At 42.5% G+C, this 15,450-nt stretch overlaps 1 protein-coding gene across 9 annotated transcripts in view; it reads left to right on the top strand.

Annotated features, from left to right (window-relative positions):
• Positions 1-15,450, top strand: part of SNUPN (snurportin 1) — a 32,545-nt gene that overhangs the window by 4,755 nt on the left and 12,340 nt on the right. For 8 of the 9 annotated variants that reach the window (XM_081160948.1, XM_081160949.1, XM_081160945.1 and 5 more), the window contains 4 exons: positions 1,656-1,800; positions 4,328-4,432; positions 4,672-4,768; positions 6,845-6,942. In XM_081160948.1, the coding sequence (XP_081017074.1) occupies positions 1,656-1,800; positions 4,328-4,432; positions 4,672-4,768; positions 6,845-6,942 (445 nt within the window). Of the gene's footprint in view, positions 1-256; positions 303-1,655; positions 1,801-4,327; positions 4,433-4,671; positions 4,769-6,844; positions 6,943-15,450 lie in introns of all 9 variants that reach the window. The other variant, XM_081160952.1, reaches the window with a different exon arrangement.

The raw sequence follows: 15,450 nt of genomic DNA, 5'->3' as shown, positions 1-15,450 counted from the left end.
CACAAACCGTGATCTCCTGGATCATAGGTCAGTTGATGCTCAACCGCTGAGCCACATGGGCAGTTGACTTTTTTTTTCTTTCTTCAACAGAATACAGTAAGTACACTGTTCTGCACATTTAGTTAACTGGTTTTTTGTAGAGATTCTGTATCAGTTCATAAAGTGCCAGGTATTCCATTGAATGGACAGTTCATGATATAAGCAGTCCCCTACTGATTGGTATCTGAGTAGTTTCCTTCTCTTGTGCTTAAAACAGTGCTCTGGAAATAACCACAGAAATGCATCCTTTGGCACATGTACAGGTACACTAGTTCTTCCTTATTCTTTTTTTTTTTTTTTAATTCTCATACAAGGATATTTTTCCATTGCTTTTCAGAGAGCATGGTGGGGGGTGGCGGGGGGAGAGAGAGACAGAGAGAAATGTTGATGTGAGAGACACATCAATTGGTTGCCTCCCACAGATGCTCGACCGAGGATAGAGCCTACAACCAAGGTATATGCCCTTGGCTGGATTCGAATCCGGGACCCTTCAGTCCATGGGCTGACACTCCAACCACTGAGCCAAACCAGCTAGGGTTTCTTCCTTATTCTTGAAGTAAAAGACCATTGTGCTTGCATATGCTCTCTCTCCTATGCACCTTCATGTGCATGAACACATGTGTTTGAGAAGAAACCACCTGAGTTGGTATCACTGCCTCAGGGTTTGATCTCTTATTTGATTCTTGTATGTGCCCTGACCGAGAATCAAACCTGCAATCTTGTTGTGTCTAACCAACTTGGTGACATTCTAACCAACTGAGCAATTAGGCTGGGGCTGCTCTGTAAATCACTTTGGGACAATTAGGTTCCAAAGGTAATTTTTCTTCCTTCTCATTTCCCAAACTTTCTACGATATGTAGTTTTTTAAAAAGAGGAAGGTAAAGATAAAGGGAAACAAAGAAGTAAAAGATACTAAATTGTAAACTAAGTGATTGGGGATTTTTGTTTCATTAATCCTCACCCGAGGATATTTTTCTTTTTTTAGAGAGAGTGGAAGGGCAGGAGAGAGACAGAGAGAGAAACATCCATGTAAGAGAGACACATTGATTTGTTGCCTCCCGCACAAGCCTGACCTGGGCCGGGGATCAAGCCTGCAACTGAGTTACATGCCCTTGACTTGTTTTTGAGTATTAGACTAGGGCTGGAGAAAGGCCTGGCTGCTCCTCAGAAAACTGTTTAAAGCGAAAAGCCCCAGAAGCTGTCCTTGTTTTATATTTTCACTGCATCTAAGTGATTCTTCTCTTCAGTCCCTGGGGACCTTTGGACTAGATACCTGCCAGGCAGAGAAGTCTTAGCTCTCACCTGGGGTAGAGGTGGGAGTAAGGTCAGCCTTTCTAGCTGGTGAACCTTGAAAATTCCTTTAAATATTTTACTTTTCTCAGTCTTAGGAAACTCTGAGGAAGGCTATATTTGTTCAGAGTGGGTTTCCTATTTAGGATTTGTGAGGAGGTGGTCACTAGTTCAGCCTTATAGAGGAAATTCTGTCATCTCTTACTCCCATCAGAATCCCCAAGTGCTTCTGAATTTGGAGTCTTTGAATTGAATCCATCTGTCACATTGTAGGGTGTCTTCCTACAAGACATAAAGACCTGTCTCTATGCCTTTTCTTTCTCCAGCAAGCGGCTGGATTATGTGAATCATGCCAGAAGACTGGCTGAAGATGACTGGACAGGGATGGAGAGTGAGGAAGAAGAAGATAAGAAAGATGAAGAAATGGACATTGACACTGGCAAGAAGTTACCAAAGCGCTATGCTAATCAAGTGAGTATGCCAGAGATTAGGCCCAGCTAGTCCCATTCCCTTTAGTATACATTCAAACCCCACTGGAATATATGTTGCCATAAAGAGGAGGAGGAGGAGGCAGAAAAAAGGAATGAGAACTACAAAGAAAATGCTGATGTTCAGAAAGTTTACAGATGAAGAGATGGCTTACAGTGCCGTTTGCTAACCAGGGATCACTGCTGGATACTGAATAGTGGGTTTGGGAACCATTACCCCATGCTCACTACTGATGTACTAGTAGTCTCCATGTACTTGTCACTTCTTTAATAGTCATTGCATAGCTATTCTGAATCAGACCTCTTCAGCCCAGCACTACCCCACCACACCTCCCAGACTGGTAGTCTAGTCTTCCCCAAGCAGAGGACTAAGATGTCAGTCTTGAATCTTCACATTCAGTTGGTAGAAGATGGGAAGTATAGCTGCCCTTGAATATAAGGAGCCTGCGCAGCCATGCCATGCCACCCAGTTGGCCTATGTGGGGCTGAAGGCATGAAATCACAGGTCATTGTAACAAATTTAGCTAAGTGCCCTGTTGATTCCAGAGAGAAAACCAATGTGGCTTGTGGCACCATAGGGGAAGCAGGCATGGAGACTGTCCAGTGCTCTAGGCAGTCCAGGTATTCCAGAAGGCAAGGTATGGGTCCTAGTGGGGGTCCTACCTTTCTGTTGTATACTTCTTTCCATAACCTAAGTATCTTGTCACTTCAGAATCTTCTTCCACCTTTAGAATATGGTTCCGGGGTGCACACACTCCCATCTTTCTTCTCTGCCCCAAATACAGCACAGGTAACATCCCCTATGACAGTATAATTTAGTTCTGTTCAACAAGCAGCACTGAAGGGCCTGTGTTACAGGAGGCTATGCTGTGGGGAAGGTAGCCATGGGTCAGAAATAACCCCTGTACTCCTGGAATAACTAGAATATGTTTTTTGCTGTAAGAAAGTGAGATTAACTTCTAATATGTAGGTAGACCAGCTTCTGGGAAGGGAACTTCTTTCTCTCTGCACAGGGCACATTCTGTCTTGAAGTCATACCACTAGGTTCTTTTCACTTTCTTGATGGTATTGTTGGCAGCACAGAAGTTTTGAATTTTGTGTAGTCTAATTTACCTATTTTTTGTTTTGTCACTTGTCTTTTTAGTGTCATATTACTACTCTTTTAAGGGAATGTTGATTATGCCTTGGGTTTAAGATTCAGTAGCAGAGATAGTGATGATGCAGTTAACAGGATTACAGAATGCAGAAGGGGAAGGGTGCGTGTTTCAGGGTTGGGAAGTACTTGGGCAACAGAAGGCAGTGAATTCCATTTTGTATATACTGAGCTTAAGGTACAGAGAGGACAAACAAATATCAAATGGCCAGCTTGAAATATATGCCTGGAGGAAAGGAAGGAAATCTGGACATGAAAAAGAAGGCAGTTGGGAGGCATCCTCTTTGAATGACAAAGCTACAGAAGTAGATGAGATCCACCCCCAAGGGGGCAGTGTCTAAGAGAAAAGAAAAGGAGGACCTAAAACAGACTTCTAAAGATTATTTACATGTTTTGGGGGAGTATGTGAAGGAATATTTGAAGGGAAAAACAGTACCACTGTGTCACAGGGACAAGGGAACATGTATCAAGGAGGAGGATGTGATTGGCAGCATTGAACAGGGAGTGAAAGCGGGAGGATGAAATAAGGGAAGAGTCACTTGGTAACATAGAGGTCACTGATGGCCTTTAGCAGGACTGTGGGGTAGCATATTTGGACTGAGGGTGTCAGTAGGTGGGAAGGAAGCAACCATATGAAGTAGTTTGAAAAAAAGGAGAAAGTAGAGTAGCTTAACAAATGTAAAGTGATACAAGGTTTTCATTTTTGTTTTGTTTATGTAAATTAGGGGTTAAGTGTTTTGTGGGCTAAGGGGAAGGAGAGAGGAAAGATTCAGTGGCAAGGATTAATTGATAGACCTAAGTCTGTATAGATGTGATGGACTATGAGTGATGAGAGGAAGAGTTGACCTTTTCAAATTCATTTTCCCACAACGCCCCCCTTTCTTGGGGTAGATTTCCTAACATCCTTTAGTATAGTATTTGTGTCACCAGTCTGGGAAAGAATGACCTAGTTTAAGAGCATCTCAATTTCAGGGTCCTTATTTCTCTCTAAGGTATAGCCCCTGGAACATAATAATTATGGTAATGGTAGGTGGGTAGACAAAGTAAGGAAAGGAAGAGGGTCCCATCACCCAGGTACGGGGGGTGAGGTAGTCAGAATGGGTGTGAATACAGGTAATGAAGGTGAGGAGAGAAATTGAAGTTCATGGTGAGTGGCCTCCATCCCATCAGTTGAGCAGGAGACAAGTTGACTGCTAAGAGTAAGTGGGGTGGAGGTCCCACTGTCAGTGTTTTCTCCCCTCATTCTTTAACTTGTGTTTTCATTATAGATATAATACAGTACGTGGATTCTTTGTCATTGTAAACAGTGGAGCAGGACACCCCTATTGATATTTAACACCATATTTTGTGTTCCCAGTTGATGCTTTCTGAGTGGTTAATTGACGTCCCTTCAGATTTGGGGCAGGAATGGATTGTGGTCGTGTGCCCTGTTGGAAAAAGAGCACTTATTGTGGCCTCTAGGGTGAGTAGCTGCCCCCTCTTCTTATGACACCAAGCCTTGTCTGTAGCAAGAGGGATTCTTTGCACTTCATATTCCTTTTGTGCCGCAGCAGCTATGCCTGGCATGGGGATTGAAACACTTTCCTGTAGGAAGATGTTTTGAGAGCCATCTTTGGGCTGATGATACCCCTGCAGAATGTGGAGGCAAGAGGGTGAGGAGAGCTGATGCCTAATGAGAATGGTACATTTCTTTCCAAACAGGGTTCTACCAGTGCCTACACCAAGAGTGGTTACTGTGTCAACAGGTTTTCCTCGCTTCTGCCAGGGGGCAATAGGCAAAACTCAACAACAGCAAAAGGTACCTACATAAAACTGTCTGTTTTTTAAGTTTATAATTATTAAGTTTTATAATCAGTAAAAGGTAGTATATATTTCTTGGTCAGTTGTTTTAAAGATCCACTTTGAAAGCATACCTTTAAAAGTGCACAGACAGCGTCCTGCCCACTGAATTCAGGCCATCTCCTTCATTGTCAGCCCTCTGCAGCTGCAGAGTAGACGCAGCCCAATGAGGCCTGCTGGGCAAAAAATCCTTGAATTTAAATCAACATGTTTTCCCATGAACTGCCATTACATGGTGACAGCTGCAGTTTGTTGGAGAAAGTTCCCTCAGAATGCCTAGTGTAATGTACAGTAAGATGCTGCTGGGACTTCCCTGCCAAATTCCCTTTTCTCCTTTATCGTTATCCTAACCTTAGCTTCTCTCTCGCACCTGAGCCTAGCTAGGGATATTAAGATCTTGGAGGTTAAATAACTTGCCCATGGTAATTCAGTGACGAAGTGGCAGAGCTGGGCTGAACCCTGCTATTGTCTGCCTGCTCAGGCTCCCTTGGTGGCTCCTCATGTCCTCAGTACTGAGCCCACACTTCTCTATTGGTTTTTAGAATAGCCACCTGTCCTTGTATCTTTCCCCTACTCTCCATATCCACCTTTAGCTCTGTCCAGCTGGCTTGCCATCTTGCTTTCCTCATGTACCAAATTTATTCTGCCTCTGAGCCTTTTCTCAAGCCATGTCAGTAATCTGGAATGCCCTCCCACCTCCCCTCTGCCCTGTTTTAATTCTCTTATCCCAGAAAACTCTTCATATCACATGTCTTCTAGGAAGCATTTTATGCTGCTCCAATCCCTTTTTTCCTGGGATTCCTATTCTTAGTTTGTACTATATAGTTCAGCTCTTGGTTCTTTTCCTTGTGATCACGTGGGGTTTGTTTTGTTTTGTTTGTTAATCCTCACTTGAGAATATTTTTTTCCATTGATTTTATTTTTAGAGAGAGAGGAAGGGGAGGGAGGGAGGAAAGGAGAGAGGGAGAGACAGACAGACAGACATCGATGTGAGAGAGACACATCAATTGGTTGACTCCTGCATGTGCCCCACCTTCAAGAGCTGGGATCGAACCTGCAACCGAGGTACCTGCCCTTGGCCAGGAATGGAACCCAAGACCCGATGCTCTAACCACTGAGCAAAACTGGCCAGGGCTCCTCTGTGATCATTTTATCTCCTTAACTGTATTGTAACTTTCCTGTACTTATTTATTTTTGTTAATCCTCACCCAAGGATATTTTCTCCAATGATTTTTTTCTTTTTTTAGAGAGAATGGAAGGGAGGGGTTGGGGGGGAGAGAGAGAGAAAAATTGATGTGAGAGAGACACATTGATTGTTTGCTGCCCACATGCATCCAGACCTGGGCTGGGGATTGAACCTGCAACCCTCTGGTGGGCAGGCTGATGCTCTAACCACAGAGCAGTGCTGGCCAGGGCAGATTGTAACATTTTTAAAGGCAGGGACTACTTACTGTTAATGTTTCCCGCAGAACACAGTGCCCATGATAGGAACTCAAAAAGTAGTTGTAGCCATGCTCAGCGGTTGAGCATCAACCTAGGATCCAGGAGATGGGGGTTCGATTCCTGGTCAGGGCACATGCCCGGGTTGCGGGCTCCATCTCCAGTCAGGGGAGTGCAGGAGGCAGCCGATCAATGATTGATGTTTCTATCTCTCTCTCCCTCTCCTTTCCTCTCTCTGAAATCAATAAAGATATATTAAAAAAAAAAAAAAAAAAGTAGTTGTAAACTAAAATGGATGATTACTTGCTTTCAAACTTGAGCTTCTCTGAGGTAGGTAAATGTCCCAATTTATCTAAAAGTTCAGAATTTCCACTTGGCTTAAGGGTTGCCTTGACCTACCTCAGTTTACCCCTTTAGCTGCTTCATGAAGAATGCTTTCCTCACTGAATTCTCATACCTCAGTGCTGGTGCTTGCTGCAAGTACCAGGGATTTTGGGACTCAGTTCCCAAGCCCTAAGATGGGCTTCCTAGATTGTGTTGGATGGAACCCTGATTGGAGGGGCACCCTGTACCAACTTTCTGCATTGTGTCCTAGACTACACCATTTTGGACTGCATTTACAGTGAGGCAAAGCAGACCTACTACATTCTGGATGTGATGTGCTGGCGGGGACACCCTTTTTATGACTGTCAGGTAAGGAACAATAATCCCCTTGTGTCTTCTGTTTTCTCTGTTCCTTGTATCTTTGAGTGTGTTTAAATTAGTGGGTTTTTTTGTGTGTGTGTTTTTAAAGTAGGAGGAACTAAGGGAAGTGTGGAATATTATTATTTTTTAAATATGGAATGCTTCACAAACTTGCATGTCATCCTTGCATAGGGGCCATGCTAATCTCTGTATCGTTCCAGTTTTAGCATATATGATGCTGAAGAGAGCACAGTATAGCAAACTCTTGAGCGGGGGGAAGAGAGAAACAGGACAGACGGGTAGGCTGAGACTTTGTAGAACCTGCAGCTGCCCCCTGCCCTCAGAGTGTGGGAGGATTAATGTCAGAGAAGATTGTGGGTGAAGGGGATGCCTTTGAGCAAGAAAGAGAAGGTGAAATGTAAGACATCGTTCAGTGGACTTTTGCCACCTGCACTCCTTCACAAACCACATCCTGACCCTGAAAATGGCAGGGCCTCCTTGCTATAACACAAAGCCTCAAATTTCTGAGGGGAATAACTAGAAGGAGATTTTCCAGGTGAGGAGAGGCCCCAGTATTCTCCCCTCAAGTTTCTGTTTCCCCCAGTATTTTTCTCAGCTTGGTACTTCTTTTTTTTTTTTTTTTTAAGACTTTTTAAAATTTGATTATTAGAGAAGAAGGGAAAGGGAAAGAGAGAGAAGAAACATTGATGGGAGAGTGAAACACCAATTGGCTGCCTCCTGCACACTCCCTACCAGGGATCGAGCCTGCAACCCGGGCATGTGCCCTGACTAGGAATTGAACCAGGAATCAAACTAGCAACATTTTGGTGCACAGGACAACGCCCAACCTACTGTGCCACACTAGTCAGGGCTCAGATTGGTGATTCTGATAAGTGATTATAGTAGTCATCATGGTGAGGTGAGATTAGCCCCTCAGGTTCTATTTTTGTTCCCAGTATGCCACCAGCATTGTTCCACTTTTATAGTTGTGATTTTTTATACTTCTTTTCAGAAGTTCATCATAATGGTGCTCAATGTTAGAAATGCAAATTCTCAGGAGTTACCTTCAAGATGGTGAAGTAGGTAAACGCTGTGCTTGCCTCCTCCCATGACCACACCAAAATTGCAACTAAATTATAGAATAGTCAACCTGGAGAACCAACAGAAAATGAGCTGAATCGAAGTCCTATAACTAAGGATATAAAGAAGCAGCTACCTTGAGACTGGTAGGAGTGCAAAGATGCAAAGCAGGCTAGTCCTATACCCACATGTGGCAGTTGAGAATTGGGAGGGATATCTCAGCTATGGAGGCCACCTCTGATAAGTTGATAAGTGAGGGGTCCCAGCCTCATACTGTTAAGAGGGGCAGAGACTAAAAAAGGCTGGCTCCACAGCCGTGAATTGGGAGACATATCTCAGCTACCCCCCTTAAGAATGAGGGGTCGCAGCTCCACACTGGTCACACCAGCCCTAGGTACCAGTGCCAAGAAGGGGAGTCCATATAACATCTGGCTGTACAAATCAGTGAGGATTCTGTCCAGTCCATTGAATGAGATTGTAGGCTGCTGGAAACCCGGATGTCCTCTTTTATTCTCTTTTTAAAATTGATCTCAGAGAGGGAGGGAGAGAGAAACATCGATGTAAGAGAGAAATACTGAATGTAAGGAAGAAATATTGATCTGTTGCCTCCCACATTTAATCCCTGACTGGGGATTGAACCCACAACCTGGGTATGTACCCAGACTGAGAATCCAACCCACCACCTTCTGGTGTACAGGATGATGCTCCACCCAACTGAGCCAACTCAGTCAGGGTCCCAGGTGTCCTCTTAAAGGGACCATACACAGACCCTTGTTTTCAAGCACTCACCCTGGGCACTAGTGAAGTGACAGCGGCTCAGGGGGGTGCCAGAGACATACGGGGAGAAACTTTGTTGTGTGACTTCAGGGTGAGGGCTGAAGAGACAGCTGCATTGTACCTGTATTGAGTGCGTATCCCACAGGGCCAAATCTGAATCAGCATTAACTTGGTAACCTCCACTCACTCTACCCTGATGACTCCCTGGACCCTGCCTGACCCAGTTCTCCTACTGCCAGAGGCTTTTCCAGTAACAGGCAGCTGGTCTTGGCCCAGGCTTCAGCCTTTCTTTAAAAACTCTCCAACTTGCTTCAGCACCACATACACTAAAATTGGAATGATACAGAGAAGATTAGCATGGACCCTGTGCAAGGATGACATGCAAATTCATGAAGCATTCCATATTTTTTTTAAAAACCTGAAAAGTCTGCTGGCCCCAGGTGTGTGGTGGCTGGCATCAGTGTACCCTCTTCCTTTTGCTGACTGGTTCCAGGCTCAGCACTGACACAAAATTTGAATCTGCATTAACCTGAACACCACTTGCACTACCCTGGTAACTCCCTGAGACCCTGCCTCACCTAACTGGTGTACTACTTGAGACTCTCTTTTTTTTCTTTCTTTAGTTTTGTTAATCCTCATGTGAGGATATTTTTTTCATTGATTTTTTTTTTAAATATATCTTTATTGATTTCAGAGAGAGGAAAGGAGGGGGAGAGAGAGAGAGAGATAGAAACATCAATGATGAGAGAGTCATTGATTGGCTGCCTAGCCTGCAACCTGGGCATGTGTCCTGACTGGGAATCGAACCCCTGTCTCCTGGGTCCTAGGTCGATGCTCAACTGCTGAGCCACACCCGGCCAGGCTTTTCATTGATTTTTTAAAGAAAGTGGAAGGGAGGGAGGGGGGGAGAGAGGGGAGAGAGAGAGAGAAACATTGATGTGAGAGAGACACATGGATTGTTTGCCTCCTGCCTGAGCCCTGACCAAGGTCAGGGATCGAACCTGTAACTAAGGTATGTGCCCTTGACTGGAAATCTAACGTGCGACCCTTCGGTTCACGGCCTGCACTCTAACCACTGAGTCACACTGGCCAGGGCCCACTGGAAACTCAGCAGCTGACCCTTGCCATCAGCCAGCAGGCAGAAGTAGACCTTAGGCCTCTGGATGCCCAGAGTCTTTAGCTGAGTGGCCCTAGGCTTGGTACTGGTAGCAGCAATGGCCTCACAGTGTGGCCTCTTCCATGTGTCTCCAGGCACACCACAGGTAGTTAGCAACTGTGGATGACTTTGTAGGTGCTACCGGTAGCACTGGGTTGGTCACAGGCAGAGGCTGAACTTGTCCTGAACAGTAAGCCCTCCCAAGAGGCCCTAGAACCAACACACTTTGTGGATGGCTTCAGACGACAACATAGCATCACCTAATTAGGTCTACAAGAAGCACACCCAAAGGATGGTCTTGGCACACACCAGACCCTGCTCGGTAGAATCCTACTCTGGGGGGTTAGCCCCTACACAGCAGGTTGTACACTGTGGTCATGGCCAGTACTCGCAGGCAGTGAGCTTGAGGGTTAACCCTACCCTCTGACATGCCAACAGCAATCAAGGCTCAATTAAAAAAGGAGGGCACACACAACGCACACAGAGGATACTCCTCTAGCACCCACCTCAAGTGATCAGGGAGACTGAGCCACTGGGTGCCAGGGACACCTACTACATAAGGCCATTCTGCCAAGAATGAGAGATGTAGCAGATCTATTTAATACATAGACAAACACCCCTAGCCAGTTTGGGTCAGGGGTTAGAGTGTCGGCCTGTGGACTGCAGGGTCCCAGGTTCGATTCAGCCAAGGGCATGTACCACAGCTGCAGGCTTGATCCCCAGCCCTGGTCAGGGAGCATGCGAGAGGCAACCAATTGATGTGTCTTTCTCACATCGATGTTTTTCTCTGTCTCTCTGTCTGTCTCTCTCTCTCTCCCCTGCACCACTCTCTCTGAAAACCAATGGAAAAAATATCCATGAGTGAGGATTTAAAAAAAAACAGACAGCCAAATGAGGAGACAAAGAATCATGTTCCAAATGGAAGAACAGGAGAAAAGTGAGAGACAAGTAAACAAAATGGAGGTAAGCAGTCTACCAGATAACAGTTCAAAACACTGGATATAAGGATGATCAAGGAACTTAGAACATCAGTAAAGAGATAGTAAGCATAAAAAAGGACATAGAAATCAAAAAAAAAGAACCAGTCAGAAATAAGGAATGCAATAACTGAAATGAAGAATACACTACAAGGAATCAGTAGCAGATAGGTGAAGCCGAGGATCGAATCAATGATTGGAAGACAAGGTAGCAGAAAACACCCAATTGGAATATCAAAAAGAAAATAGAATTTTAAAAATGAGAATTGTTTTAAAATCTTCATTTTAAAAAATGATACTGTCTTTGGGACAATATCAAGAATAATGTTCGCATCATAGGAGTATCGGAAGGAGGAGAGAGAGAGCAAGGGATTGCAAACCTATTCGAAGAAATAATGACCGAAAACTTCCCTCAGCTGGTGAAGTAAATAAACGTACAAGTCCAGGAGGCGCAGAGAGTCCCAAACAAGATGAACCCAAAGAAGCCAACACCAAGACACGTTATACTTAAAATGGCAAAGGTTAAAGACAACGAATATTAAAATCAGCAAGAGAAAAGCAGTTACCTACAAGGGAGCTCCAGCCTGTAAAGCGTCAGCCTGCAGACTGAAGGGTCCTGGGTTTTATTCCAGCCAGGGGCACACACCTGGGTTGCAGGCTCGATCCCCAGCCGCAGTCAGGGCACGTGTGAGAAGCAACTAATCGATGTGTCTCTCTCACATCAATGCTTCTCTCTCTGTCTTTCTCTCCCTTCCACTGTCTGAATAGCAATGGAAAAAATATCCTCAGGTGAAGATTTAAAAAGAAAGACATAAGGTATATGAGTGGACAATAAAATAATCCAATACATATGCTGTCTACAAGAGACCTATTTCAGATTGAAAGACACAATGAAAGTAAAGGAATGGAAAAAGATATTTTTTTGTAAATGCAAAAAAAAAAAAAAAAGCTGAGGTAGCAATAATTACATCAAGACAAAATAGATTTTAAAACAAACGCTGTAATAAGATACAAAGAAGGACATTTTATAATGATAAACCAACAAGATACAATCCTTGTAAACATTTATGCACCCAATATAGAAGCACCTATGCTGCTTTATAATATAAAGCAAATATGGAGAGACATAAAGGGAGAGATCTACAGAATTATAATCATAGTAGGGGACTTTAACAATCCATCTTTATCCAAAGCAATCTATAGATTGATTTTCCGAAAAAGAAAATTAACAAGGAAACAGTGACACTTCATACTAGATGGATTTAATTGATATTTTTAAAGCATTTCACCTAAAGCAGCAGAATATACATTCTTTTTAAGTGCACATTCATTAGGCCAGAAAACAGGTCTTATTGAATTTAAGAAGATTGAAATCATACCAAGCATCTTTTCCGACCACAATGGTATGAAATTACAAATGTCTTACAAGAAAAAAGCAAAAACACAGACACACACAGAGGCTAAATAACATGTAACTAAACAGTGAATGTGTTAGCAGTAAGCTCAAGGAAAAAATCAAAAGATATCTTGAGAAAAATGAAAACACAACAAACCAAAGTGAGACACAGTGAAAGCAGTCCTAACAAGAAGTTCATTGCAATATAGCATACCTCAGGAAACAAGAAAAATCTCAGACAATCTAACTTTGCAATTAAAGAAGCTAGAAAAAACAACAAACAGCCCAAATTGAGTAGACGGAAGTTAATAAAGATGAAAGTGGAAATAAAAAAGTCTTAAAAAAAAAAAAAAGGAAATCCAAAGGCTGGTTCTTTGAAAAGATAAAAAAGATGGATAATCCTTTAACCAGGCTTATCAACAGTAGGAGAGCCCTGGCTCAGTTGGTTGGAGCATCATCCCATATACCAAAAGGTTACAGGTTTGATTCCCTGTCAGGGGACATACCTAGGTTGCAGGTTCAGTCTCAGGGAGTGTAAGGGAGGCAACCGATCGATGTTTCTCTAAGCTTGATGTTTCTCCCCATCCCTTATATCAAAAATAACATGTCCCTGGGTGAGGATAAAAAGATAAATAAAAGAAAGGACCCAAATAAAATCAAATGAAAGAGAAGTGACAACTGACACCATGGAAATACAAAGGATTATAAGAAACTACAGCCTGGCTGGTGTGGCTCAGTGGTTGAGCATTGACCCATGCACCAAGAGGCCCCTTGTTTGATCTCCAGTCAGGACACATGCCTGAGTTTTGGGTTCAATCCCAGTAGGAGGGCATGCAGGAGGCATCTGATGTCTCTCTCATCAGTGTTTCTCTCTCTGTTTCCTTCTCCTTTCCTCTCTAAAATTGATTAACAAAACATTTAAAAAAAAAGAAAATATACAAACAATTCTATTCCAACAAATTAGCCAATCTAGAAGAAATGAATAAAGTTCTAGAAACATACAATCTCCTAAGACTTAATCAAGAAAAAACAATATCTGAACAGACCAATTACTACCAACTGAAATCGAATCAGTAATCAAAATCTCTCAACAGACATAAGCTCTGGACTGGATGTCACACAAGTGAATTTTTAATGACCAAGTGGGCTTTATTCCTAGGAAACAAAGTTGGTTCAATATCTCCAAATCAATTAACAAGACATAACCACATAAACAAAATGAAGGATAAAAATACGATCATATTAGTAGATGCAAGAAAAGCATTTGAGCCCTGGCTGGGTAGCTCAGTTAATTTGTATTGGCCTGATACCCCAATGTTGCAGATTCAATCTCTGGTTAGGGGATATACAAGAATTCAATCAGTGAATGCATAAATAAGTGGAATGACAATCTGTGTCTTTCTCCCTTACTCTCTCTATAAAAGCAATCAGTAAATAAAAAGAAAAGACATTTGACAAAATTCAGCAGCCTTTTATGATAAAAAGTCTCAGCAAAGTGGGAATAGAAGGAACATACCTCAACACAATACAGGCCATGTATGACAAACCCACAACTAACATTATACCCAATGGGGAAAAGCTCTAAGTGTTTTCTTTAAGATTAGGAACAATACAAAGATGTCTATTTGTACCACTTTTATTCAACGTAATACTGGAGCTCCTAGCCCCAGCAATCAGACAAGAAAATGAAATAAAAGGTATGCAAATTGGAAAAGGAGAAGTAAAGCTTTTGCACCTGCCGGGTAGGTCTGTTGGAGTACGGTCTAGATACACCAAGGTTGTGGGTTTGGTCCCTGGTAAGGTCACATACAAGAATCAACCAATTAATGCATAAGTCTATGTTTCTCTCTCTCTGTCCCTCTCAAAAATCAATTTGAAAAATTTTTAAACTTTATAGAAAAGACGTACAGTTGCTTACTTCAGCAGCACATGTGCTAAAATGAAATGATACAGAGATTAGCATGGCCTGTGAGCAAGGATGACATGCAAATTCATGAAGCATTAATATTTGGGGGATTAAGAAGTAAAAACTGGCACAAAATAGTCACAGGGATGTGGAGTACAACATAAGGAATCTAGTTGATAATATTGAAATAACTGGTATCGGATGGATACTAAACATATCAGGGTGACCACTTCATAAGTTATATAGATAATCACTGTGGTCCATCTGAAACTAATATAATATTGTATGTCAACTATAGTTGAGAAATACAATTTAAAAAAAAATTTTTTTTTGGTTTTTAGAGAGGGAGGGAAAGGGAGAGAGAAACATTGATGTGAGAGTGAGACATTGATCTGCTGCCTCCTGGGCACCCCCTACCAGGGATTGAGCCTGCAACCTTTCAGTGCACAGGACAATATCCAACAGCCCCACCGGACAGGACAAAAATTTATTTTAAAAATGAAGTAAATTCACTATTTGTAGATGGCATGCTACTATAGAGAGAACTCTAATGATTCCAACAAAAATCTATAGAAGAAATAAATTGAAGAAGGTACAAATGAAGCATATACTGTGCTTATGGATAGGAAGAATTAACATCGTTAAAATGTCTATACTGTCTAAAGCAATCAATAGGTTCTGTGCAATCCGTATCAAAATGACAGTGGCGCTTTTTACAGAAGTAGAGCAAATAATTCTAAATGTATTTATTTATTTATTATTTATTTACTTATTTATTTATTTATTTAAATATGTATTGATTTCAGAGAGAGGAAGGGAGAGGGAGAGAAACATCAATGATGAGTCATTGATTGGCTGCCTCCTGCATTCCCCTTACTAGGGATCAAGACTGCAACCTGGGCATGTGCCCTGACTGGGAATCGAACAGTGATCTCCTGGATCATAGGTCATGCTGGCTGGGCAATAATTTTAAATTTATGTGGAACCACAAAAGGCCACAAATAGCCACAGCATTCTTGAGAAGGAATAACAGAGTTGGAAGTATCATGCTACCTGATAAGAAACTATACTACAAGGTTATAGTAATCAAAATGCCATGGTACTGGCAGAAAAACAGACTCATAGATCAATGGAACAGAATAGAAAGCCCAGAAGTAAACCTAACTTGTATAGTCAGTTAATTTATGATAAAGGAGGCAAGAATATCAAATGGGATAAAGACACA

This window comes from Miniopterus schreibersii (assembly GCF_964146895.1).
Source record: "Miniopterus schreibersii genome assembly, chromosome: 1".
Taxonomy (NCBI): domain Eukaryota; kingdom Metazoa; phylum Chordata; class Mammalia; order Chiroptera; family Miniopteridae; genus Miniopterus; species Miniopterus schreibersii.
This window is presented reverse-complemented; position numbering and strand designations above follow the sequence as displayed.